The sequence below is a fragment of the Notamacropus eugenii genome, chromosome 5 (assembly GCF_028372415.1).
Source record: "Notamacropus eugenii isolate mMacEug1 chromosome 5, mMacEug1.pri_v2, whole genome shotgun sequence".
Taxonomy (NCBI): domain Eukaryota; kingdom Metazoa; phylum Chordata; class Mammalia; order Diprotodontia; family Macropodidae; genus Notamacropus; species Notamacropus eugenii.
The window spans coordinates 378,887,016-378,913,480 of record NC_092876.1 but is presented as its reverse complement, the minus strand read 5'-3'; the positions used below and the strand labels follow the sequence as shown (position 1 = coordinate 378,913,480).

The following is a 26,465-nucleotide window of genomic DNA, read 5'->3' as shown; positions in this document are numbered from 1 at the left end:
GAAATTGTCTTTTCTTTTAGTGTGTACTTCTGAGGTATCTCTTTACACATATTTCTTCTTCACAGTATCCAATGTATATTTTCTTCTGTTTTACTCACATGTCCATCCTCAATTCCCAGGTTCAGGGCTTTGTTCCAAAGCTAAAATCTGGTACATACCACATTCTTGGATAGAACAGTCCAGTACTGTTTATTTTTAGCCTCAACTAACTGGTTTCCTGTCACAAACCTCCACCTACCCTGGTATGTCTACTTGAGTGATGACAGGTTTCAGGACCTACTTGAATTACCTGCTCTCTTTAGGGATCTTTGGAGTATTTGATCTTATATTGCTGTGTCCTTCTGGAACCCAGGGACATCTTAATCATAGTGTTCCTTCCTTCTAGCTCCATATTCATGATCAAAATAGATTTCTGTGGTTTTCTGATTCTCTCTGACAAGGCTTCCCTCATAACGCAGTCTAGACTTGTTGCCTCCTGGATAGAGCATCACAGGATTCAGAGCCTCTGTAACGTGTTTTCTACCTTCACAGTCATAGAGGCAGGAGGTTTCTGAGACCCCCTGGAACCTTCCAACTTGTATTCTTATCCTTAAGTTGATTTCTCTTATTGAAGGATCCCATGGGTCTATGGCTGTCTTTGCTTACCAAGTTTTCTCTTTGGATTTCTTCATCATTATTAAGTCTGGAACTATTTTTATAACTTTACTGCAGTGGATTTGTGAGAGCTTGGCTCCCTTGTAAACTTTCACAGTGCCATCTTAACTGGCAACCCACGAATAAAGGGAGAGAAAGAGAGAGAGAAAAGGTGAGAAAGAGAGAGAGAGAGAGAGAGAGAGAGAGAGAGAGAGAGTCAAACATAGAGAAAAGTTAGTGATGATTGAAGACAACCAAGAAGTAATCAGTGGACAGACAGATCTTTAGGGGAGAGATTGAGCAGGGAAAGAAGAAGATGGAAGCAAACTGCTGGAGAAAATGAAAGGTGAAAGAATTAAGGCATGCATAGAGAGGCCTGTGTGAGGGACAATTAGCAAAGGTCACCTCAAACCTCTGCGACCTTCAGTTTTCTCTTCTGTAAAATGAAAAGGCTGGCCTAGATGACCCTTTCTGGTTCTACATCTATGATTCTACTATAGGGTGATTGGGTTTTTTTGGTTTCATCTTTTCCCAAACTTTAGTGTTTTTTTTGCATTTTGATAACTAGCCTTTATAGATCAGGGAATTTTATACGCGTGAGGTAAATTGAATTTGAGGAGATATAGTCCATAGATCCTGCTTCACTGGCTGACGCTCCCACGCAATAATAACTACAAAGGTGGTACAATCAATAATTAAATTGAATTTAGTTGATTTAAAAGCAAACTTATAGAAATTTTATTAAAGAATGATCTGGACTTTCACTGAACGAGCTATAAAAGTAATTTTCCTTCTGACCTAATAATCTCAAAACTCAGAATATACCCTAAGGAAAATCAGGAAGAAAAAATTATATGCATAAAAAAATTAGAGCTATAATATTTATAATGAGAAAACACTGGAAATAGACTGAATGATGTTAAGGACACTGACTAATTCAATTGTGCTCTCTCCTAGGATCACTGGAATGCAGGCAAAAATGATAAATGTTGGGAATAAAAAAGATATATGTAGCAATTGATATGGAATAATGTAAAGCATATAAAGCAGGATTAAGGCAATATTTGTAATGGCTTGCAATATGCTAGAGAAGGAAAAACATACATGAAACCGAAAAATGAATGGGAAAGCAATGAAAGATTAGTTAAACTAAGGGAAGACTATGAGAGACAATTTCACCAAAGGACTGGTTTTGTGCTCGGTCATGATCTGAGACCTCCATTGGAAGAATTTAGGTCTCAAAGAGATGATATTATCACCTTTTTGTGGACTTCTCTTTGTGGAAAGGAAAAACAGAATTATTGTCTCAATTTATATTGATCTCTTTCATTAGGACACAACTGGATCAATTCAATTCAACAAATTGCTAACCATCTGTGTATGTGAAATATATGGTATATATAGCATTGGACATATAAAGTTTAAATAAGATATGATACCTATCTTACCTGTGCAAATAACTATGAATGATAAGAGCTTAAAATAAAATAATGTAGAATAAGGTCATAAAAAGGTGCAATGCTTTGTGGATGTCAAGGAGGCCATTCCTGACACTAGGTTGATCAGAGAAGGCTTCACAGAGAAAGATTTTCTTTGAATTGTGCTTCAAAGAATGGAGTGGAATTCATTAGTCACTGGGAAAGAAAGCATTCAGGGCACTGCATTTTGAGTGGAGTCATGGAGGTGGTAAATTATACTAACATTATAGAAGATAGTGGATTAACAAGATAGTTGAATTCGGTTTAAGTACTTTTAAGTTAAGTAGTAAAAAGAATCAGGACTGAAAAGACAGATTGAAGTCAGATTATGTTTTCATGGTGAGAGTGCCTGATCGGGGAAAGAAAAAATCCAAACACCTATGTAATGTCAATGCAATTGATATTCACAGTGCCTCCAGTGGCTGTGAATATGCCAGCACAGTTCTGAATCACAAAATATAACAGACTCTCTACATGGAAGACAGAACCAAAACAGTTATTCAAACACCACAAAGCCGAATCCCAACACCAGAAAACCAAATCCACCCTAGTAACAAAGAAATACAAATAAACACAATAACAATGCAAGGGGCTTATCATCTCCAAGCCTTCCCTCTGTTAGGCTTCCCACAAACCAGCTCCCTTAAACAAAATCACAAACTCTCCCATTCATGGTAGTTGCTGCTTGCTCTTTCTTTCCCATCTCTGACTGCTCTGACTCACTTCCTGCTCTACCTGTTCAGTATATTCATCCCACCACGGGTTCCATATAACTCAGACTCCCATGTGACCCAGGCAGGTCACGTGGGCCTATTAATGGATGAGAATGATCTTCCCACTTAAATTACCATTGCAACCTACTAGAGCTGCTTGAAATTTTTGTCAGTTTGTTTATCATGGAGCTTTTAAAGCAAGACAAAATTTTGTATGCATCTCTTATTTCCTTTAGTTGCATGTTTAATTTGTTCAATGCTACTAAGCCTTTCCAAATGAATTTAGTTGATACCAACAAATTAGGAAATAGACGTTGTCTCCTTTTTAAAAATTTCCATTTGTTTGTTGTGTTATGTGCTAAGATGGAGTGAGATCCTTAGATCTCTTCCATATCATAATCAAGCCAAGTGTTCTGTATATGATTGGAGGTTTTATTTGGTGACATCTTGCTGAAATGTTGTTCACTGCTTCCTGCACATGCTTTGTAATGTTTGTAATGAAATTCAGGCTTCCTCCAGATCTCTATTGTAATTCTGTACTTTACATGTAAATTATATTTGAAAGTACTCAGTCTTTCCCCAGTGGTGATTAAGGCTTAAAAAGGGGGGGAGGAGGGAAGGTTCATTTATTTGTTTTTTAATGTTAGCCTCATTAGAGGAAGAATTGCTTTTTTAGCTTTTAAGAAAACAAAAGTTATTTATGCATCACACACATACAAACATACTGGGCATCCGGGCTCAGAGTTCTGGGCTAATCATCTGCTTCATGTAGGATTTCAACATATATATTTTCATCCTTTTATTTTATTTTATGACTTAAATTTGTTTCTTTGTTTATAGTTTTCAGCATTCATTGACACAAAATTTTGAGTTCCAAATTTTCTCCCCATCTTTCCCCTTCTGCCACCCCAAAATGGCATGCATTCTAATGACTTCTTCCCCTGGTCTGCATCTCCCCTTCTTATCCCCTTCCCCTTTTCTTTCTTGAAGAGCAAGATGAATTTTTATACTGCATGTAAAAACAATTTTTAAGATTTGTTTTTAAAACTTTGAGTTCCAAATTTTCTGCTTTATTCCCTCTCCACCCACCCCTATTGAGAAGGCAAGCAATTCCATACAGGTTATATGTGTCATTATGCAAAAGGTCTCCATAATAGTCATGTCGTGAAAGACTGACTATATTTTCCTCCATCCTATCCTGCCCAACCAATTATTCTATTTTCTCCTTTGACCCTGTCCCTTTTCTAATGTGTTTGCTTCTGGCTACCCCTTACCCCATTCTGCCCTCCCTTCAATCATTCCCCCCTCTTATCATCTTCCCCCCCTACTTTCGTATAGAGTAAGATACCCAATTAAACCAAATCTGATGAGAACAACCAAGTTTCACTCATTCCTTCTCGTCTCCTCTCTCTTCCCCTCCGTTGTGAAACCTTTTTGTTGCCTCTTCTATGTGAGATAATTTATCTCATTCTATCTCTCCCATTCTCCTCCCAATATATTCTTCTCTCACCCCTTAATTTTTTTATATCATCCCTTCAAATTCAGCTGTGTCCTCTATCTATCTATCTGTTTATCTATCTATTTATCTCCTTCAATTACCCTTATATTGAGAAAGATCTCATGAGTTACAAATATCATCTTTTCATGTGGAAATGTAAACAGTTCAACTTTAATAAGTCTCTTATGATTTCTCTTTCTTGTTTATCTTTTCATGCTTCTCTTGATTTTTGTATTTAAAAGTCAAATTTTCTATTCAGCTCTGACTTTTTCATCAAGAATACTTGAAAGTCCTCTATTCCATTGAATATCCATATTTTCCCTTGAAGAATATTACTCAGTTTTGCTGTGTAGGAGATTCTTGGTTTTAATCCTAGCTTCTTTGTCCTCCAGAATATCATATTCTAAGCTCTTCAATCCCTTAATGTAGAAGTTGTTAGATCATGTGTTATCCTGATTGTATTTCCACAATACTCAAGCTGTTTCTTCTGGTTGCTTGCAATATTTTCTCCTTGCCCTTGAACTCTGGAATTTGGCTAGTGTATTCCTATGAGTTTTCCTTTTAGGATCTTTCTCCAGAGTCAATTGGTGGAGTCCTTCAATTTCTATTTTACCCTTTGGTTCTAGAATATCAAGGCAGTTTTCCTTGATAATTTCTTGAAAGGTGATGTCTAGGATCTTTTATTTTAGCATGGCTTTCAGTTAGTCCAATAATTTTTAAAATTCTCTCTTCTAGATATATTTTCCAGATCAGTTATTTTTCCAATGAGATATTTCACATTGTCTTCTATTTTTTTCATTCTTTTGGTTCTGTTTTTATAACGTCTTGATTTCTCATGAAGTCATTTGCTTCCATTTGCTCTGTTCTAATTTTGAAGGAATCATTTTCTTTCAGTGAGGTTTTGGACCTCCTTTTCCATTTGGCCAATTCTGCTTTTTAAGGCATTCTTCTCTTCAATGGCATTTTCCACTTCTTTTGCATTTGGGTAATTTTTTTTTCTATTTTTAAGGTGTTAATTTCTTCAGTATTTAGGGAGTCTCCTTTAGAAAGCTATGAACTTGATTTTCATGATTTTTTTGCATCATTCTCATTTCTCTTCCCAGTTTTTCCTCTACTTCTCTAACTTAATTTTCAAAATTCTTTTTGAGCTCCTCCATGTCCTGCAACCAATTCATATTTTTCTTGGAGGCTTTTGATGCAAGAACTTTGACTCTACTGTCCTCCCCTGCTTGTATGCCCTGATCTTCCTTGTCACCAAAGTAAGATTCTATAGTCTGAGTTCTTTTATGATGTTTACTCATCTTCGCAGCCCAACACTTGACTTTCTAACTCTTTGTCAAGGTAGAACTCTGCTTCCAGTGGCAGTGGGGATGGGGGTGCATGTACTGTCCCAGGTTTCAGCTGCTTGTATCAGCCTCTTGATCCACTATCATTTGTGAGCTCAGAGATCCAAAAGTAGCTTCTGCCATTGTTGCTACTGCTGCTGCTGCTGTTGCCATCACCCCCACCATCCTGGGCCTTGGACCATACCAGGCCCGACTGCACAATCCTCTTTCACCCAAGTCCCATAGAGTTTTACCACTGACCTTTTTGGTGTTTGTTGGTTGAGAAGTCTGGAGCCACAGCTACCAGTGATTCAGTCCCCTGAGCACTGCTTCTGCTGGTCTATACTGGTGCAGCCTATGCTGGACTGTACTCTGCTCCCTGCCCAGTGTGAAAGACCCTTCCTGTCAAGTTTCCATGTTGTCTTGAGCTGGGAATTTGTTTCACTCTGTTGTTTTGTGGGTTCTGTAGTTCTAGAATTTGTTTAGAGTCATTTTACAGCTATTTGAAGGGCTTTGGAGGAGAGCTCAGGGAAGTCTCTGCTTATACTTCACCATCTTGGCTCTGCCTCTCCAACACATACTTTTTAGAGGCTATGAAGTTTTTCCAGATTCCAATGGTCGTTCAAAGGACTGTCAATGTTGGGTTCTCCTAGCAGGATCTGGAGAGACAATAGGATGGTCATGATGTTATGCAGGGCTATCCACTTTTCCTTCAGGATGTCCAAACACATTGCCTTGGTTATTCACATTGGGATGGTGACAGCTATCCATAATTTAGAATAAGTTTAAATGTCAATAACTCCAAAGGAACTGTTGGACATCCTTCTCTTGTGGTCTCCAAGTTACATCATGTGGTATTCTGATTTTGGAAAACTTTTTGAAGAATTGTATAGAATTCATCTCAATCTGGATGCATATATCTAAATAATTGTAATACAATATTGTTTAAAAAGTCTGACTCCACATGCAGTGTTCTTTCTGTTGTACCAAATTGCTTTCCAATGGATTTAAAAAAAACATATCAAGTGTCACAATAACACAACACGAAAATAGCTTCAGGTGGGACAGGGGAGGGGAGTGTAGAATCATCATCACTGGAAAGGAGAGGAGAGGACATGAAAGGTCAGGATTGTAGATAAGAATACAGGAGAAGATAAGAAAAGTCAGGAAAGCAGAGGATAGGAGAAGATGAGAGAGGAGAACATCACCACTTTAGGAAAAGAAAACTATCTCTCCTGTATGATTCAGAGCAGGGAGCCATAAGAAGTAGATGAAACTCAGGATTTTTATTGCTAGAAGGGACTTTAAAGTTCATTTATTTCAGTCCTCCAATTCTACAGATAAAAATTCATTAGTAGATCTCAGTTCTTCCTGGTTGCCACTACCATAACCCTTGCTTTCCTTTCTTGGTTTCCTAGGAGAGAAAGGATCTCACGTATGAACTATATACATTTATTTACTTGCTCTGCTCAAGACTTCCTTATTATCTTCTACAATTTCTTCAAAGGTTTAGGGGAGAGTAAAGGACTGCTCCCCATGGTAAACATTAATCTTCCTATAGTCCCCAAATTATGTTTCTATGGGCCTATGAAAGAATGATCACATACTTAACATGCTCTGACATTTATACTTCTGTGGCATCTGAGAACCACAGAGGTCTTCTAACACAACACGTGTATTTATTTCCCTTTACAAAATTTCTAACGTGTTTTTTTTTTGAAAACATTAAGTGAGTTGGGAGTTCACCATCTTCCAAGACAATACATGTTTCTTTTAGATAGCTCTGAGTTTTCCTTGGGTAACTAGGTAGTGCAGGGGATAGAGCGCTGGGCCAAGAATCAGAAAGATTCATCTTCCTGAGTTCAAATCTGGTCTCAGATACTTAGTTGTGCGACCCTAGACTAGTCATTTAACCTTGTTTGCCTTGGTTTCCTCATCTTTAAAAATGAGTTAGAGAAAGAAATGGTAAATCAGTATGGTATCCTTGCCAAGTAAAACTAAAACGTGGTCCCAGAGAGTTGGACACAACTGAAATAACTTCAACAACAATTATATTTTAGGGCAGTTAGGTGGTCTGGGTACCTGGGGTTAGGTGGCATTTAGTGCTGGGCCTGAAGTCAGGACTACTCACCTTCCTGAGTTCAAATCTGACTTCAGATTCTTACTAGCTGTGTGACCCTGGGTAAAGTGACTCAACCCTATTTGCTTTAGTTTCCTTATCTGCAAAAGTGAGCTGGGAAAAGAAATGACAAAATACTCCAGTGTCTTTGTCAAGAAAACCCCAAATGGGGTCACAGAGAGTCAAAAATGACTGAATAACAACAAAAAATTTTCCTTCTTTTAATTATAAATTTGTCTCTTTACGGCCCCCACCCATACCCTGTAGCACCAAGTAGAACTCTAATCCTCTTTCAAAAGACAATGCTTCAAATATGTGAAAATAACTATCATGTCTCCCCTAATTCTTCCCCAAAGGCAACTCATGCTATGATGACATGAAATGTACCTCAGGGCCCATAGACACATGTACATTTATCAGCATTCGTCATACCAAATTAAAATCAGTTTTGAAAAGTATTCAAAAGAGACACTAAGAATCATTCATTTCCTTTTCTCAAGCATAATTACCTCTTCAAACAGGCAATACTTCTAATAGCAAAGGGGCCCAGTCAGGGTATTTCTGAGTATAATTTGCCAGGGGAGAGCTCCTTGAAGAATCCTTCTTGGAGCCCTATTATCTAAATTTAAGTAATTGGTTATGGAAAATATATGCTTGTGCACCTCTGATGACAATGACCTCGAGCTGTTCCTGTGTTTTGTTCTTATTCCTGGAACACCAGCCGCCTAGAACACAGCATACATCTGCTTTACTATCCACAGTTACTTTCATTCTGCTCCTGGAGCAAACTTCCAGTGGGCATTGGGATATATAAAAGCTAATTTGTGGGTTTATGCCAGAATTTTACATCAATGGTTTGCCTTAGGCTTTATAATGCAACTGGCTGGTGTGTAATTAGCCATAGTTCTTACATCTTGATTCTGAGGGGGCACAGGAAAAAGGGTTAGTGTTCCCTACAGAAGGTTCCTAAAAGCTGTAATTTGCTTCCATAGGTGGGCATTCCAGCTAAGATGAAGGTGTACGAGGCATGTGGCTAGGCCAGGGCTTTCCAGGCCTTTCAAATACATGAGGGACTTAAAAAAGTTTTTTAAAAAAAATCCTCCCATGGAAGTAATTGTAATATTAGCATCCATTTTTTGAGAAGATACATGATGCTACATGTCTATTATGAATTGAAAAATGCTTTTAAATATATTTGTATGTTATCACAGAATATCTGAATATATTTCAAAAGTAGTAATCTATAGCTATATAAGATAAATTCTTTATTCAGTGTCCAGAAGAGATGTTTGTTTATTTATTACAATTCCATGACTGCATATTTTGTTAGCACTAAGTCAAGAGGCAACCTGGTATTGTAGAGATCTGGCTTGGAAGTCTAAAAGTCTTGGGTTCAAGTTTTGCTACTAACCAAACCCAGCTTTGTGAACCTGGCCAAGGTAGTTAATAATGTTCTGAGCAATTCTCTAAGATTTTAAATTGCAAAGAAGGTGTTGAGTCACTTTGATATAGAGTTTCCTTACCTAGGAGTTCTCTACACCAAAAAATCTCAAAAGACCCAGCCCCTTTCCCTAAGTAAAAATGGCAATGCTTGCTTGCATGTCAATTTGTGGATTGCTTTTGCAGACCTCCCAGGGTCTTTGAACTTTCTTTGAGAATAATCATTGGCCTAGGCATGGTCCTTATGAGGATACATTCATGCGGGAATTCTAGTTTTGTTGGGATTTTTTGAATGTAACATAATAGGATTGAATTCACTAGTATCCAAGGTCCTTTCCCTATGATTCTATATTCCTAGGCTTAGGCTTTTCTCCATGAAAACATCCAGTAGATAGGTAATAACAATGTTTGTTTGTTTGTTTGTTTTACAGCCACAGAACCAAGGCTTCAGGCTGGCCTCCTCCCTCAGGCACCTGGAGTTTGAACCAGGTGCCACCTTATGGATGGGAGATGACGGCAAACAGAGATGGAAGAGACTACTTCATCGAGTAAGTTGACTAGACCTATAGTAAAAACTTGATTAACTGGATCTCTCCATCACCTAGAGCAATTTTGATCACTCTACTGTTGGGACAAAGAAGGAAATGATGACAAAAGAAGTTCATATTCTGGATTTATATTAAAAATAAAACATACACATGTGCACATGTGAGTGCCTGCACACATGCACATGCAGATAATTTCCAGGAAAGCCATGGTCAGTATGTATTCAATCAAATGTATGTACTTTGACACCCCACTAATTACAGTACTGCACTAGAATTCATGTGAAAAATGACTCAGCGAGACTGAAAAATGTTTACTCATCAAAGGAGTGCATTATATTCATGCTATTCTACTTAGTAATATGATGAAAGTAGACTGATTCAATTTAGAAATACTTCCACAAAACAAAGATTAAACTAGAATGTGTATGTATTACAGCGATATCAAACTCACTGACCTGCCAACCCTGAACCAGATTAAAATTTAATTGGGAAATGTTTAACAAAGTAAATAATACAACAAAAGTAGTGTTAATTTGTGGTCTTCTAAGTCAATATGTGCCCAACAGGGGATTTGTTCCTATTTTAGCTTGACACTGTTACTCTAGCAAGAATGTGGGTAAGCAAAGTAATTCCATTTGCCGAGCATTCCAGTTAACTAAAGTTTAATTTCCTGTCCTACATTGCCACAACTACTATTTCTTCCTCCCATTACAAAAAAAAACAAAAACAAAACTATCTTGTTCAGAGAGTTAAGATATAGCATTCAATTGTTCAAATAATGATTATTTATTAATCATTTCTTGAGCATTTAAACACTATGTCCTAACTCTTTGACATGGTATTGAATAAGTTATTTTGGTTATTTTATGATATATTTACCCTCTTTACCACCCCCAAATAAGTAAGCGGCTAGAATATAAAGGTCTAATTGATTCATCATTTATTCCTAACTCAGACTGACATGACACATACTTAATTTTATTCAGGTGCAGAAATAGATTTGAAGCTGAAGTGCTCATGATTTTAATAACATGACAGATACTTGTACTCTGTGCTCTAGTGGGGAAATTATTTCTTGTGCCCTTCTGGAACATATGGAAACTTATGGGCTAAATTTCATTCTAGTGGGATTTATGCAAAGCTGTTTAAATAGCTGGATCCAAGAAGCAAACATTGTTAAATATGAAGTTTTAATCCCGGATTCTATCATCTGAGAAAGAGATCTCCAGTGGTGTTCCCACAGGGATCTGTATTTGGCCCTGACTTTTAACATTTTTACCAGTGATTTGCTTAAGGCACAGATGGCAGGCTTACAAAATTTGCATATGACATAAAGGTGGGAGGGATTGCTAACACAGTGCATGACAGAGTCAGGATCTGAAATTATCTTGACAAGGTAGAATCTAATAAGATGAAATTGAAGAGGGACAGATGGAAAATCTTATATGTGGCTTTAAAACATTGTCTTTATAAGTATAAGACAGGAGAAAATGACAATTTGAAAAAAAAAGATCCAGTGGGCTTCATGGACTAAGAACCAGAGAGTGAATAGCTTAATAAGACAACCACAGAAGTAATAAGAGCCTCAGTCAGATAAAGAAAGGTACAGTGTCCATATTAAAGGAAGGTGAATTTTCTATCCTAATTAGTCATACATCTGTAATATGGAGCAATAATGATCTGGAGCAAATGCAGAGCCAAGCAACCTAGATAGTCAAGGCTCTTAAAATCATGTCATTTCAGGCATGGTGACGACAAAGCTTCAGAGGGACAAGATAATTGCCTTCTAATTTTAAAGGGCTGTCATATGGAAGAGGGGGCTAACTGTATTCTTTGTACCAGAGAACAGAATGGAATTAGGAACAGTAAGGAGATATTTCAAAGAAGCAGATTTAGATGATCATATGTAAAGGAATTTTAGATTTCATTAAGAAAATTTCCTAATAATGAAAGATATTCAGAAGTGGAACAACTTTCCTCTAGAAGTAATGACTTCTTCCCCACTACTTCAAGCAAGGACTGGGTGACCTCTAATTAGGTAGTTTATGGTTGGTATTATTGTTCTTCTGTAGGTTTGATTAGATGGCCGGTGAGGTCCTTTCCAACTCAAAGATTCTGTGCCTCATGAACTTGTGTGGAACTCTCAATACTCCCAAATATCACCATGTATCTGCTCCAAGGGAGAGTAGATGTATCTGTGTGAGGAACAAATTGCATTCAAAAATTTAAATAATTAGGCAAAAGTTTGATTTTGTTTGACAACTTTGAATTTGGAATGAATGTATTCTTCCAGCTTGCCCAAGGTAGAAAGTAAATATGTCAACTATCCTACTGAGCCATTTATTTGGATTAAAAGTCCTAATTCATTGAACTTCTTCTCCCAGGACCATAGCTATCAAGATGGCCTTGATTCATTGACTAAAAATGTAAAGCTTTTAGATGGAAAAAATAAAAGATTTGCTGGAATGAATGCTGTTTTTAAAATGAATTGATAATGAAGTTTTTGGAGCTATTTATCAGATCCTTTAGTTTAAAATCAATTTTTGTAGGTTGGACTTTTGGTCTGTATCTCATCCAGTCTGGATGTTTTTGATCAATAAGTAGAAACCTAAACAGAAACAAGTTGATTTGAGGTCATAGGTCTGAAGTCAGCTTCATCTTTGTGTATTTCTACTCATCTTGTTGACATTTTAAAGGACTTATCCTTGTGTTGATTTAACATTGATGCTGTATTATGACGCAGAGAGACCAAAGCCCTACCTAATGGACAGGCTTTCAATGGTCACTAATTAAGAAAGTTTTTACAGACCAAACTTGACCAGTAGAACTTTTTCATTTGCTTCTCACCTCAAAAACCTTTAAAATTTCATGGTGTCAAGGAGTTTGAGTCAGATCCTCAAATCTCTCTCTGGTTGGATTCCTACTCTGTCACTAATTAATTAAATAAATACTGGTCATCATTCCAGTCTTTCTTTACCTACTGACTACTCGTAGAGTCACAAAGACATCTTCTAATTGCTTACACATCCATGGAACTATGGTGTGCTGGCTGAATGCATTACTTTCATTAGTCTTAGAAGTAAAAAGGACATTTTGAAAGTTAATCTGTGATTGGCAATTGGCACCTTAATAATTAATTTTGCCGTCTTGTATAATTCCTTTTGAAAGTATCAAGATCTTTTATTTTTTTTAAATAAAAAATGCTTCTCTATCGTTACTTTAGCAAAGTCTGGATATGGGTTTGATTAGTTCAGTGAAATAGGAAGCTTCAGAACAGAGACAGAATCTGCAGTTCAAAGTCAGAGTCTGGTGGCTAAATAATGAGTCAGCTCAGTCCAAAAGGAATTTGGTAGAAGAGATCAAGTAGAATAATGATAGTCTTGGTGAAGGTTCATGCTATATAGGAATGAGGTCAAGAATGTGAGTATGTTAACCCTTAAGAAGAAGAAATTTGGAGGAAAGATGATAGCTGTATGTAGCTGAAGGGCTATCTCATTAATAAGACATTAACTGATGAGCAATTATTGAGTGTCTACCATTCTCTAGTACTAGGCAATAGAAATAGGAAACAACCAAAAAAAGGAACCAGTTTCTTCGCTCAAAGAGCTTATACTCTATCTGGGGATCAGATTCATTCTGACTCACTGCAGTGGGCAGAATTCAGAGCAGTGGTCGGAGACAGAGTTCTTCTTCACTTTCAGCATAGTTTGGATGACAGGCTGTTGTTGAATGTGTAATAGAAGGGATTCCCTTCATGCAGGAACAAAATTATGTCAGAGAAGGAGCAATTCACCTCATTTGGTACTGTTTGATTAAGGATTCTTAAATGGATGGACTGTGAAGTCTCTTTCAACTCTTCAATTCAGTGATGGCACCTTTCTATCAAAATATGATTCTGAAAGGCTCAAAGCTTGTGAAAAGTGACTTATTGCTAGGTGTCACAATAGATAGAGCATTGGGCCTGAAAGATGTGAGTTCAAATTCAGCTTCAGACATTTGCTAGCTATGTAAACCTAGGCAAGTCACTTAACCTCTATCTGCCTCACTTTCCCCAATTTTAAAATGAGGGTAATAGAAGTTAACTCCCAGGGTGGTTGTAAGGATTAAATGATATTGCATATGTGCCTATACATTTTAGAAAAGCTTATTTTTAAACTTAAAATAGATCAGTTTTATATTATGTCCATCTGAGTGAAGGGAAATGGAAATGGAGCATAAGAAAGAGGAGAGAAAAGAAGGAATATGCTAAGGGGAAGAAAGAAAGGAGAGAGAGAAAAACAGTAAACTGGCAGACAAGGAGGAAAAGATCACAAGTCAATGTGTTCTACCCAACTACTTGCTCACAAAACACGTGTGACTTCTCAGTTCCCAAAGGAAGGAAAAGTTCTTTCCCCTACCATGGGGTAGTGCAAGGAAGGTTTTGGCCTTGGCCTGCTCCCAACTAAGGGTCTTGCCTTCCTCATCCACAAGTCTTCCAGATCCCTTATTAGAATCTAATAAATGCTCAGGTCAAACCTTTGTGTTTCTATAATGAACAGTTTACCCTATGAATAAAGAGCAGAAGTAGCTGCAGGTCGATGTTTGATGCAATTGTAAAATAAGAGGAATTTGACCTCATATTGCTGACCTCACCAAGAGATGGAATGAACTGAAGAACTATTAATTATAAAATTATAAGCCTGAGATTCTCTATCCATAGTTCAAAAACTGGAAAACTATCCCCTATCCCCTTTTAAACAAGTTCATAGGATAATAGATTTACAGTTGGAAGCTACCTGGGAGGTCTTTGGATCCAGCACCTTCATTGTTTTTTTGTTTTTTACAGTAAAGACAGTAAGGCTTTAAAAATAAGTGAATTTAATAAGTGATTTGCCTAAGATCACATAGATAGTAACAGCTTGGATTTGAACCCAGGCCCTCTGATTCCAAATCCATCCCACTGTTAAAATTAAATAAGTAAATTAAAATAATATTATATAAAGACTTCACTAATTTTTTGTAATATAGCTTTTAAGATAAAATCATTTTATCTTATAGGAAGATTATAGTTTATAGGGAAAAAAATCTACATATGAGCCAGATATAAGGTCAAAGAAGTGCTATTTACTGTAAGAAAGGTCGATGTATCATTGTTTGGTTTTGCTGAATTGTAGTGTTTTTTTCTTTATAAATCTTCATTAAAAGAAAAGGTTAGCTTGAATCAGGAAGGCTGAAAGGCCATAACAAAAAATAAACTAAATGTAAAAGAAAAGATATCTATTTTTTAAACTTTTAAAAGATGAAATAGGTAAAGTGGTGATAAAGTGGTGAAAATAGATTGTGTGACTTTTGGGAGGAGGTAATGAGGTCATTTGTATACCACATAAAGGATGACTCTTAAAGTCACAAAGTTAGCTAGTTTATTTTATCCTTGGCTTTTCTTTCTAGGCATCATTATTACATGACTCAAAGTGGTGTCATTGGGTCACATACACACCCTGTTCTTCTATAGAGAACTCCCATAGTAATAAATTAAATTGAGCCATTATCTCCTAATGCAGATTTACTTTTTTTGTAAGGTGATCAGAGTTAAGTGACTTCCACACAGCTAGTAAGTGTCAAGTATCTGAGTCTAGATTTAAACTTAGGTCCTCTTGACTCCAGGATTAGTATTCTATGCACTGCATCTACCTAATTGCCCCCCAGATTAACTCTTAATTCTGGCCAATGAACAGCTGGAAATTGGTAATGGAAGATTAGAGTTCTCTTGTTAGTGTTAATATTGCCCAGTTTGATGGGGATTTAGCCATTACCACCAAACAAAGTGTGCAGTAGCCAATATAAAATGTATAGGGAATTGTGAAGTCTCTTCCAATTCTTTGATTCAGAGATAGTACCTTTCCTTCAAAATATGATTCTGAAGGGCACTTAGGTATTTAGATCTGAAGGAACACCATCTGAAAAACTGGAATGTCTATGTATTTAGGTGTGCCTGTATGTAAATTTTTAGCTTCTGCAAACACCAAGAAGAAAATGAGCTAATAGAGTACAGTGGGAATTTATTATTATGGAATTTGGAAGTCACAAAGACCTAACTTTAATCATTAGACTGTGAGATCTTTGATAAGAGGGACTACCTTTTGCCTTTGTCTTGGTATTCCCAGCAATTAGTACGGTGCCTGACACATAGCAGGTGCGTAATAAATGAATATTAACTAAATGTTTACCCAGCCGATCTTTTTGTAAATTTTCATAATATGCTTCTGCCTGTTTTAATAGAATTATGTCCCTTCAACATTCTTTGATAGCCACAGGATCTGAGATTTAGAACTTGAAGGGGTCTTAGAGGGCTTCAAATACAACCTTCTACTTTTACAAATGAGGAAACTGAGACTGAGAGAATTTCCCTGTATCACACAGTAAGCATCTAAGACAGGTTTTAAATCCAAGCCTTTTTGTCTTTAAGTCCAATAACATATTTACTATATGATATTTGGGCTGGTTTTTTTTTTTTGAGGGGGCAGATTTTTCTTGGAATTCATCTCAGTCTTTTTCCTGTTCAATTCATCCTTCTCAGATAGGTTGAAGTAATCTTCCTAAGGCACAAATCTTAATGCCATCTTCTTCACCCTACAACCCCTCTCACCTTGAGAAAAATATATAATATCCTTATATAAGGTTAGTAGATAAGGTTTTCCATAATATAGTTCCAACCTTTCTTCCTAGATTGATTTCATGACTATTCTCCTTTCTGATCCAACTTTCCAACCAAGCTAGACTTTTAAACTATTTCCAGACCTCAATGTGCCAGCTTCCATTTTTTGGCATTTGTGCTATCCATCTCTGATGACTAAATGTACTCTCTTAATCTCTATTTTTCACAAACATTCAATAACTCAGCTCAGATTCTGCCTCCTTCATGAAGCCACCTTTGACCTTTAGAGGTCCTTACTGAAATTTTCTTAGTGTATCACATCTGGTCTCCTCTTTGGTCCGTGGTGCATTACAGTGTAGTACTTGTCTCTGTCTGTGCTGTCCTTACTCACTCCTCCCCTCACCTGGCCAATACCACCTTGCCATTTTTTAATCTTAGCTAAAGACCATGAGTATCACAAGCAACTAATCAATACCTTGTTAATTGAGTGATGTACATATTTACACTGTGTATGACAGTTCCTTTCCTTTCATCCTGTCAGAACCTAATGATCTTCTGTTAAAGAGTAGTGAACACCAAGTTAAGATACAATATATACAGAAACTTGCTTAATTTACCCATACACTGAAGACTTCAACGTCTTACATTTCCCAGGCTGTGTTTCTTTCAAATGGTCAAACACTAAAAGATTCAAAAAGATTAAATGTGCTACCTTTTCTTTACTAGGAATAAAAAGTGGCAAAGGAACACATTGGGAATCTCTATTCATGTTCCTATGGTGGGGGGGGGGGCATTTTAGGGAGATGGTTTGGTCCATTACATGGGTTAGAGGGATTTCTAACCACAGGATTAACTAATAAAATTATGTCAGAGAAGGAGCAATTTACCTTATTTTGTATTGTTTAAGGATTCTTAAATAAAACCTATCACTTCCTAGTGCTCACAATGAATCCTTACATAAAGCACAGATAATGTGCTTGTTGCCAGAGCAGAAACTGCCTTTGAGTTAAATGGGTTCGTTGCAATCCCATACATCCATTCAAGTGGAAGGAGACATATTATAATTTTGAAATTGGAGGAACAAAGAAAATGCGATAACATCATTACATGAAATGAAAGGTAATTATGTAGTGTCAATGCAAATGCTTCCCAGCCTGAATGTTCTGAGATGTTTATTCCCTTTGCTGAACCAAATTTGGCTCCTTTCAAAACTGACAACACACCTATCTGCTGAGTTAATAATGGCAGCTCCCTGCTGGAAGGTAACAGTTTGCAGAACTGAGAGAAGAGCTTTTAGTGTGAAAGCTAAGGAGAGACACTATCATTCCCTGTCTCCCTTGGCCGACTGCAGAATGACCTGGGATATGTAAACTTCCCAAATGCCAGGATCAAATCAGAGTCTGCTTTATTTTGATCTGATTTCCTTAGACTGCCATCTATTCCAGGAAGAATCTCCTGAGACGTTTTGCTTGTCTCTCTAATGGATCCCAGGGATGGTGATCATCTGACACCACTGACGTGCACCTGATTGCAACAAACAAACAGTGGAATTCAGTAAACATGTGGTCCCAACAATACTCAGCACAATTAACTGCTCACCTTAGCCAGGCTATTTTCTTTTCTGTTATTAGGTAGCCCCTAGGGGCATACGTGGTGAGTCGTAAGAGCCACTCAGAGCACAATGCCTGCTGACCTGTGAAGAACAAAACCACCTGCCAAAGCCAGGTTTTCATAGCAGACTGTAATTGATATATTACCTTGAGGCTCCTGGTCACCCTTTGACTCCTTTGAGCAGTTTCTGGTACACTCGCTTCTATGTTGAGCCAACCCTTAGAGAGAGCAATTTTGATCATAGCTTGTGGCACTTGCAGGGTGAAAAACTCTACAGACAACTGGGCACCCTGGCTATGGTTCCAACCAAATGGACTGACCTCAGAGGACACAGAACATTTTGGCAGTAGGTGTGTCTTCCCTACTAAATGAGAAAGAGAAGGGAAGGGGCCTGGTAGAGGGTTATGAAAGAATCCTTAGTGTACTAATTGAAGTCTATGCATGCTGTAGAACAGGGCTTAACCTGAAGTTAGTGAATTTGTTTGTATTTTTTCTTAGTATTTCATTATTTTAAATTTTATTTTATTTAATATTTGATAAATATAATTTTAAGATAAATATAACTGGTTTCCCTTGTAATCCTATTCATTTTATGCATTTAAAAACATTATGCTAAGAGCAAGTACATATACTCCACCAAATTGCCTTAGGGCTCTATGACAAAAAAAAAGGTTAGGAACATTTGCTATAGAGAGTATAATTACATACATATTATTTACTATATGACTCTGATATAGAACCCCTCCCCTCAGGTTTAAGTTTGTTCTCATTAAATATTTTAAGAAGTTTGCTAGAATGGCCCTTTTTCTAACTCTTTGCAGTCTTAATAATGGCTGCATCTTGGTGGTGAGTCTTGGCTGAATAACAAGTCACACATGCAAACCTATAAAAGTTTCTTACAGGAGGGTACTGATGCTTTCCCAGACTTAATAAGATTCCATCATGTGCAAGTCACTCAATGTAATTCCTAACCAAATGCCATCCATATATCTAAGTGCTAACCACCTATTCATGTCAGCAATTCCTGAAAGACCACCATCATTCTTGCTTTAATTATAAATTAAATTTATATGTATATGCATAATTATTTTATAATTATATAAATTTTATATTTATACATAAAATATATATTATATATGTGTATATAATATGTGTATAATAGTTTAATTATAAATAATAGATTAAATAAATCTTAGCATTAGAAACAAAATCACCAATATCTGCCTCATGGATGCTCAAAAGAACCCAGTGGACTCACCTTTCCTTTCTTTGAAATGCTTTTTTTTTTTTCCAATATCTGAAAAACTTGTGATTCTTTGCACCCTTGATCTCCATTCTCACCAATGCAAACACCAGCAATCCATGGGCTGCTATGTTGTGTAAGCCTGACCTAGAGCTTCACCTCCTGATAACGAGCCAAAAGTTCTTTAAGATCTTTAAGCAAAAGTGGTCTGGTAAATATTTAACAACTGACACTCTGGGAGGAAAAAAAAAGGCAGTCAGACACACTTCTAAATTTATTCTACTTTATTTCTCCATCACTTTAGGTCTAGAGCAGGGCTTCTTAAACTACAACATGGTTGGGTGCTGCCAGAAGCACTTCAGATCCATTCCTTGTTTGATTTTTAATTAATTTTTGGTCATCGCATGTTCAGAAACCATTTACTCTTGTCAAATTTTTCACAGCCCCACATAGGGTTTCAGCCCACAGTTTAAGAAGCACTGATCTAGACAATCAAGAAAACAATAGATCAAGAATTTAGCAATCAGTTCTAGATGACTAAAAGAATCTCCAGTAAATCTCTATAATGCTTTGAGCAATAGACTGCCTAGATTCTTGGGCTCCTGAGGGCAAGTATAGTGTTTTTGGCCTTTCTTTGACTTACCAATACTTAATGCAGTATCTACCATATATGGTATCATATTTATTATTTAGTTAATAAATGTTTCATTAATGCTTTGTTGGCAGTTAGGTGGGAGCATTGGGGTCAGAAAGACCTGAGATCAAATTCAGCCTCAGTCATTTAATAGCTGTACAATCCTTGGAAATCAATAAACCTCTATCTGCCAAAGTCTCCTCAGCTATGAAATTGGGTTCATAATACTGCTTGCTTCACAGGGTTATTGTGAGAATTGAATGAGATCATATTTATAAAGAGCCTAGCATGTAAATGGTGCTTTATAAGTGCCTATTCCTTTCCCCTTATTGACTGACCAATTGAATTGACAGCCTGATAATACTACCAGATATTTTTTTTTTTTTACTAACCCTACATTCGCGAGCTCCATGAGGACAGGATTTGTCCATCAATCAATAAATATTTATTAAGTTCCTACTGTGTGCCAGGCACTGTGCTGAGCACTAGGGATACAAAGGAGGGACATGTGTATTTGGGGAAAGAATGAGACAGTTTGGAAAAGTCACTGTGCTAAGTGGGATAATGAGTCAATTAGGGAGGCAAAAAGGATTTCCTTGCTGCAGTGAGGGCCCAGTTGAGGCTATGGAACATACATTTGTAGTAGATCCAGTCAGCAAAGCTCCATGATTTTCTACAGTTTCCTTGTACAGCAGGTGCATGGAAGCAATGGTAATGGATTTTGGAAGTAATCCAACAGCTTGGCCTTGACGTGGCATGATCAGTGATTAGAAGAGGGGGGACTCAAGAGAAGAAGACAATATACAATTGAAATGGTTCACCCAGAGATCAAAATGAGAAAGGAAGGAGATTTTAGTCAGTGCAGGGGTGCTGACTTATAAAAGAGCTTAAGTATTAAAGGTCACGTTATGGATGAAAAACAGAGTTTGAAGTTGCGAGACTCAGTGATATCAGAGACAGAATAACAATTCTTTCACCTCAGAAGACTTTACTTTTCCCTGTGAAACCCCCTTCCCTTTCTGCATCTGAATTATGCTGATGTATAGAGGGAGGTGCAAAGCATCACCACACCCATCTATGACTAATGATGAGAATCTGGCTTTAACTGCATTTGTTTTGTCCAGAGGGCAGCCTCCCTCAGGACCACCCACCCTCTTTCTTCTATAAACTGAAGAACTCTGTATTGAGATTCTGATAACCTCCGTCATTCCATCCTTGATGGTTCCAGTCCCTTTAGTCTATTTATTTTGGCAGTGTCCTTGGTTATCCTTGCTCCCCAGTGGCTGTGATAAGAACCTATTGCTTTTTGCTTTGTTACTATGTCTGTCTCTTCTGTGAAGGCTTCCTTGTGCCAAAGAGGCTGCAACTAATTGGATCAGCCATAGTTACCACAGTGTTGTGTCAATAAGTACCAGAGCAGCTGCTACTAGCTGGGACCAAGCCTCTGTCCACTTAGCTGGTCTGAACCATGAAGTCCTGGCATTCTATTGTCAAGACTCCACCTTAAGTTTTCCCAACTCATAAGAAACTGTCAGCATTTTTACTCTGGTATCTTAGACTTAAAGAATCCAGATCCACCCCTATACTGCAACCAGGCTTTGGTAGATAATAGGTAAATACAGAATCACTTATACAGTAAAAGAAGTGTTACCAGGTTATTGATTAATCACCTAATGAATCATACAAGCAATAATTACCATAGGAATTCTAAGAAAAGTAATAATCCTTCAGGTTGGAGGGATCTGGGTATGAAAGACATAAATGAGAGCTAAGTTTTGAAGCATAGCCAGTAGATAGATAAAGCTGAAAACACATTTTTCTGTTTCAGAATTTTCCTTTTCCCACACCTCATGTTATACCTTGCTTTGATTTATACGCACAAAATTGAGCTATCCCTGAAACACATACTTTTTTTCATGTTTCCTTCCTTTTTCTCATTATCTACCCCATGCCCAGAATACATTCCCCCTTCTATTTGTTGAATTTCTAAACTTCTTTTAATGGCCAGTTTAAATGATACCTTTATCATGAAGATTCACATGATGCCCTTGTAAGTAACACTTCCCCTTCAGACCTCACTTAGCAATTTGTTCTGAACTTTGTTAATGTACTTACCAGGTAACTGTGTCTGTTATAATTTCCTGTGCTAGTATCTTTTTATTTCCACTAAGTTGTTTGCCCAACAGGATCAGGGTCTCTGTCTTATCTAAATTTTGTATCTTACCTGGCACCTAGCTCAGTGCTGAGGACACAATAGATGTTTAATAAATGGTGGTTGGATTGAATTGAAGTTGAAAAATAAACAATATCCTGAGAAAAGTCACCATTTTACTTATAACATTGAAATTGTAGATTTTTTTTGTAAAAATAGTCTTCCCCTATACAAATTACTCCATTTCCAAAAGTCACTCACTCACTGGAACTCTTATCAACATTGTAAATCCTTCATTTAAGGAATTTAAAAAAACTTGTTTTAGAATAAATGCCTTGTAAATTTGTGAGAGCCTAAGGAAACAACAATATTTCCTTAGCCCCACACCCCTCACTTTCAGAACTTGGAATGGAGACGTGGCCATAGAGTAAGATTATATAGCCTCTCTAGAGATTAACTTTCCCAGAAGGTAATCTGTATACCATAACTGGAATAGGACTTCATTTTACCTTAATTCTCCTTTGAGATCCTCTCATTCCAGGTCTTTTTCATGCTTTAAAGAACACTAGTCCATTAATCTTCGTGACACCCCCATAAAATGGGCATTTGCCACATATTTTACATATGAAATAAACTGGGTCAGAGAAGAAGTAGCAAAGTGGATTGTCCAAGGTTTCACCCTGAGTCATCCAAAGGGCCAAAAATAGAACCCAGTACCACTTTGTCCTCGTGGTTGACTATAATCACTCTAATGTGCCTTAGGGGAGGAGAAAGCTCTTACGCAGCTATGACTTTGTGTGCCCTAGTTGAGGCTGTCCTTGGGAGAGGCACCTATCAAGTTCCATAAGTGAAGCATCACATCTAATATGAACAAATGATGTCATTCCTCCTTTTCTCTTTCATGCTGGTTGCTGTTACAGAGGAGGGGTGTGACCACACATCTAGTATCAGAACTTGCTGTCTGATCATAGGGTTTGCACCTGATCTTAAAAGCTCCAGGACTGTTCTGGTAGGAGTGAAATGAAGGCACAAGACACAGGGTACCAACAGGCAGCTCAACCTTGCCTAAAGTACATGCAAGTAATTACTAAGAAGCTAAAAATGAAATTATATAGCAACTCATACTAATAATCAACTTAGAAACAAAGGAGTATATTTACAAAAGGGGACTACGTATGTTTCAGTAGAGTCTGCTTATTTTCCTCATGGGATTCTATAATGCTACAGTGCAGCCTCCTTAACTTTTCTCAGGATGAGGAGCTATTTTGTTCCTCATCTAAAGCAAATTACTGCAGTTGAAAGAATGAAGGATCTGGAGTTAAAGGACCAGGGTTCATATTCTGACTCTGTTACCTACAACCTTTATGACCTTGGGTAAGTGACAACACCTCTCTGACCCTCGTTTGGAAGACAAAAGGGTTTGGCTAGATTTCTAGAGTCCCTTTCAGCCTAAAATTCTTCGTTTCTAATCCTCATACTGAAAAGTAGAGGGCATTGACTGACAAGGCTGTGACAGGATAGGGATGGGAATTACTGATGGGAACTCCCTATCTGGAAGCCAAAGAAGACTCTGGTCCATGACCAACAAGATCTATGACATGGGGATGCCTTCTGTGATGTAAAGTATTTGGGGTAGTTAGTGATCACTGCTACTGTTCCTTAGTCTTGTCTTTAGCCTTTGATTTTTAACTTCTTTATCTGATGAAAGTTAGATGTATTTCCTTTTTGCTTGTGTTCTATACCACAGATCAACAGCGGCATAAAGAAAAGACTTTTTTTCCTCTGCCTACACTATGACTACTCTCCTGTCGTTCTGGAACACCATGCAGTAAATTGGGGAAAAGCAATAGATCTGAATTGTAGTCTCAATGTGACCATTTCTGGACTGTGTGAGCTTAAACAAGTCATTTATCTGGGTCTCGGTTTCCTTAGCTATAAAATTAAAGAGCAGAACTAGTTTATCTCTGTGACTCATTTCAGCTTTAATTGTGTGAACTGTGCTTCTTTCTCCCTACTCAAGTGCTGAAGAGTATAGATACTGACTTTGGAATCTCCCATTTTAGGTGACACAGTGGTTAGAGTACCAGACCTGGAGTCTGGAATACTCATTTTCCTGCATTCAGATCTGAAACTTATTAGCTGTGTGACCCTGGACAGGTCATTCAACCCTATTTGTCTCAGTTTTCTCCTCTGTGAATAATGACCTGGAGAAGGAAATGGAAAACTGCTCCAATATTTTCCTAAGAAAATCCCAAATGGACTCACAGAGAGTCCTCCTATACAACTTAAACAATTAAACAACTCATTCAATATCTCCAATACATCTATGTGATTTGAAATATTCACCTATTTAAACAGAATCCATATAAACTTATATTTTTATTTTTTTTAAAAAAAGTAAAGATCGACCAGTTATGTAAAATGGGGCACTATCTCATAATAATTTCCAAATAATATTCACTTTGAATTGAGTTTTTCCTTTCCTATTGTTAGTTTTCAAAGTTGGAGGCTTTGTATTCCCATCCATACTCTGTCTTATTTTGGTTTCTTGTATGAATTTTGTTTGGCAGCTCATTTAACCTTTCCATTATGTTACCTCATCTATAAAATAGGTATTTTTGATGAGACTTGCTACTGTTCTAGAAACTTTGTGAGTGAAATTTTTATGAAAATATGAGAATTTCCATAAAGAAAAGACATACAATCACCTATGAATCCACACATCCCTATTGTATATAACTTATTTTTTAAGTTAACAGAAATTGATCATATTAGTACTAAATCCTCCATACTTGTCTCTTTTATCTTCTTCTGAACTTCCTCTATTCTCTTCTATTCATTTTTGAGGATGATTCATTGATTCATTTTTCTTTTTTTCCTTTCTTTTTGGCATCATCTTCTCATTTTTCCTCTCCCACTCCCTTTCTATCTCTCTTCCTCTCTTTCTCTCTCATTCTTCTTCATTCTCTTTCTATCTACTAAACCCTTCCTTGCTGCCTTTAGACATGCACATATTTATTCCATCTTCAGAAACTCCTCACTTGATACTATAATTACTCCTAGCTATCACCCCATATCTTTATTTTTTCTCTTTCTTATTAAGCTCCTGAAAAAAATTACATGTACTAGGTACCTCCATTCCTTCTCTTCTTACCTACTTCTGAACCCACTGTAGTCTGGCTTTAATTTTCATCTTGCAAATGAAAATTTTCTCTCCCAATTTACCAATGATGGTTTGATTGCCACATATAATGACCTTTCCTCAATGCTCATCCTTCTTGATCTCTCTTCAGTATCTGATGCTATTGATCACCTACTTCTATTGTGCAATCACTCTTGTCTGTGTCTTTGCAATGTTTCTTTCTCTTGGTTCTGAAGCTTGCTGCCTATTTCACTGTTCCTTCTCAGACTCTTTTCCTGGATCTTCAGAATCCTTATCATGCCCTAGCTGATGGGGATGCCCAAACCTCTTTCCTGGTCTTCCTTCTCTTTTCTCTATAAGATTTATTTCATTAGCTCCTATGGGTTCAGGTATGATTTCTATGTAGATAATATCCTAATCTTGAATAGCCACATCAAGTCTTTCTTCTCAACTCTCATTGTCTGTTGAACATTTCAAATTCAATGTCACATAGACTTTTTATACTTATCATATCCAAAATAGAAATCATTATCTTTTTTTTTCCCAAACCTTCCCTTTTTCTAAAGTTTCCAATTATGGTTAAGGATACCACCATCCTCTGTGTTTCATAGGTTCCAAACTTGTGTCATTCTGTTTGATAGAATAATCCTAAACAATTAAATTATTAAATTTATTTATTATAATTATTAAATTAAATTGTTAAAAGCAATTAAAGTATTAAAGACAACAGTGTAGTGTCAATGTGATATTCACAGTGCTGATGGCAGCCATGAATATCCCAGAGCCATTCTGAATTGTGAAATAAAACAGATTTTCCACATGGAAGACAGAACCAAAACATTTTTCCAGATACCAGAAAGCCAAATGCATCATAGTAACCAAATTCTATACACAACAACAATGCCGAGAACAACACCACTCTCAAGCCTTCCCCCTGCCAGGCTTCACACAAACCAGGTCCCTTAAACAAATCACAAGCAGGTTTCCCTTAAATAAAATGCCCTTCTCACATTCACAGCCAGCTGCAGGTTTGCCTGCATCTTTCTGTTCTGACTGCTCTGTCACTAATTTCCTCTCAGCTTTGCTCTAGCTCTGCTGCTTCCTGTTCCACCCATTCAGCAAACTCCTGGACCCCAGGCTCCAAGTGACCTAGTCTTCCATTTGACCCAGGCAAGTCACATGGGCCTATTAATGAATGGGAAAGCTCTCCCTATTTGAATTTCCATTACAATCAGTTATTATATATAATTACTATTATTACGTTATATCATATTGCTCAATTGCTCCTCCATGGA

General features: G+C 37.1%; 1 protein-coding gene across 1 annotated transcript in view; it reads left to right on the top strand.

The window, feature by feature from the left end:
* Nucleotides 1–26,465, top strand: part of FRMPD4 (FERM and PDZ domain containing 4) — a 752,204-nt gene that overhangs the window by 456,320 nt on the left and 269,419 nt on the right. Inside the window, exon 2 of the mRNA XM_072614370.1 lies at nucleotides 9,638–9,754. Within this exon, the coding sequence (XP_072470471.1) occupies nucleotides 9,638–9,754 (117 nt within the window). The remainder of the gene's footprint in view (nucleotides 1–9,637; nucleotides 9,755–26,465) is intronic.